At 50.9% G+C, this 1,693-nt stretch overlaps 1 protein-coding gene across 1 annotated transcript; it reads right to left on the reverse strand.

Annotated features, from left to right (window-relative positions):
- LOC117632992 lies at positions 1-1,693 on the reverse strand. The gene has a single exon (XM_034366647.1). It carries the CDS (start codon positions 1,370-1,372, stop codon positions 251-253), a length of 1,122 nt encoding a protein of 373 aa, XP_034222538.1. The 5' UTR covers positions 1,373-1,693; the 3' UTR covers positions 1-250.

A 1,693-nucleotide genomic window follows, 5' to 3' on the forward strand; every position in this document is an offset into this window, starting at 1 on the left:
GAAGTCAAACATGAAAAATCAATATTCAATTTCCGTCCCCTCTTGACTTCTACTCAAACATGACCTATATATGTAGATAGCAAGAAAATAAAAATAAACATTATCCACATACCTATACCTTATACCTCTATTGTAAAAATTAAAAAAAATCAAAATCATGATGACTGATGTGCAGTTGCAAATCACAAAAAAAAAAAATCACAATCCTTGGTCTAAAATAAGGGCTACAAGTTCCAAACATATCAAACACTCACACAGTGTACACAATCACAAAGCAAGGAAGCACAGCCCTCGGATTAAACACCAAGAGCTCCTCCTCATCCACCCTCGTGTGGGCCCCACTCCCTCCTCTCCCCACCACCGAGTCAAACCCGCCGCCCTCCTTGTCCACGTCATGCAGATCCTCCTCCGAGTCACACCCGACCCGACCCGCCACGACCCGACAAACAAGCATGGCACGTTTCACGTTCATGAACTCAAACTCCTCCTCGATGTCCTCCGGGATCGCCACGTGTGCCCTGGAGCTACTCGACAGCGTGGAAATGCCGTCCAACTTGGGTGAGAATCCGGATTTAATAATCCCGCAGACGCTACAGTACTCGCGATTACAAATCCCGGAATTCCCGTTGAGTCCCAAATCGCACACGAAAGTCGAGCAGTGAAATCGGAGAAGCTCGTTCCCGTCGGCGATGCACCGCTCGTCCCTCCTCCGAACGGGGCCATTTCGCGCCGCTTTGCACTTCACGGCCTCTCTGTACTCCTCGAACCTCGACAGGATTTTTTCGCTGTTGTGGATCTTCAAGATCCGGCGAATTTCGGGGGCTTTTCTGGTATCGGTCCAGCCTGTTTTGAAAATGATCCGGACGATGTTTTTGCCCGAGTCTCCGTCGATGAGCTCCGAAACGGCGTGGCGGGTGGCTTGGTGGTTGTCGAGAGTCTCTGGTTTCGGGAAGATTTCGCCGCAGGCGGTGCAGGGGAAGATATCGTTTCGGAGAGGGAAGAAGGGGTGGGAAGCGGCCGAAATGTCGGATTCGGGGAAGGAGCCAGATGGGTATTTGGAGTCCGGGTCGGGTTGGACGAGGGAGACGATGGAGTGGTGGGAGGAGCGAGGAGGCGTGGAGAGGTGGGATTGGATGATGTTGGTGCAGGTGATCTTGCAGGTTCTTGGGGAGGTGAAGATGCGCTTGAGATAGGACCAGGAGGCTGTGAGGGCTTTTTGGGGTTTTAGGGTGGGTTTAGAGAGAAGGGAAGAGAGCTTGTGTTTTTTGGTTGGAAGGTGGTGGTTGTTGGTGGTGAAAGTGAAGCAGCCAAGGTGGAGGAGGAGGATGAAGAGAGAGAGGAACTTGTGGAAGAGCGTCGATATGTTGGCCATTAGGGTAAAGGGAGTGAGAGACTAGCTATCAAGGTATAGGGTTAGGCATGAAGGTGGAGAAGAGGTGATTGGGAATGAGATGGGAGTGGAAGAGAGAGAGAGAGAGAGACAGAGAGAGCAATGATGGAGGAAGAAGAAGAGAGAGGATCATGAAAGGGGAAGAAGATGGAGAGAAGAGGAGGAGGAGGAGGAGGAGGGTGGGGCATGGGAGCAGTGGAAGAAGAAGAATAAAGCTAAAAGAGAGTAAGAGTGGGTGGAAGGCAACTTCATGGTATCTCTTTGTCTGCTGCCCCTATAGCCATGCTCTTATGTAGTGTGGCT

This window comes from Prunus dulcis, chromosome 6 (genome assembly GCF_902201215.1).
Source record: "Prunus dulcis chromosome 6, ALMONDv2, whole genome shotgun sequence".
In the NCBI taxonomy this organism is placed as follows: domain Eukaryota; kingdom Viridiplantae; phylum Streptophyta; class Magnoliopsida; order Rosales; family Rosaceae; genus Prunus; species Prunus dulcis.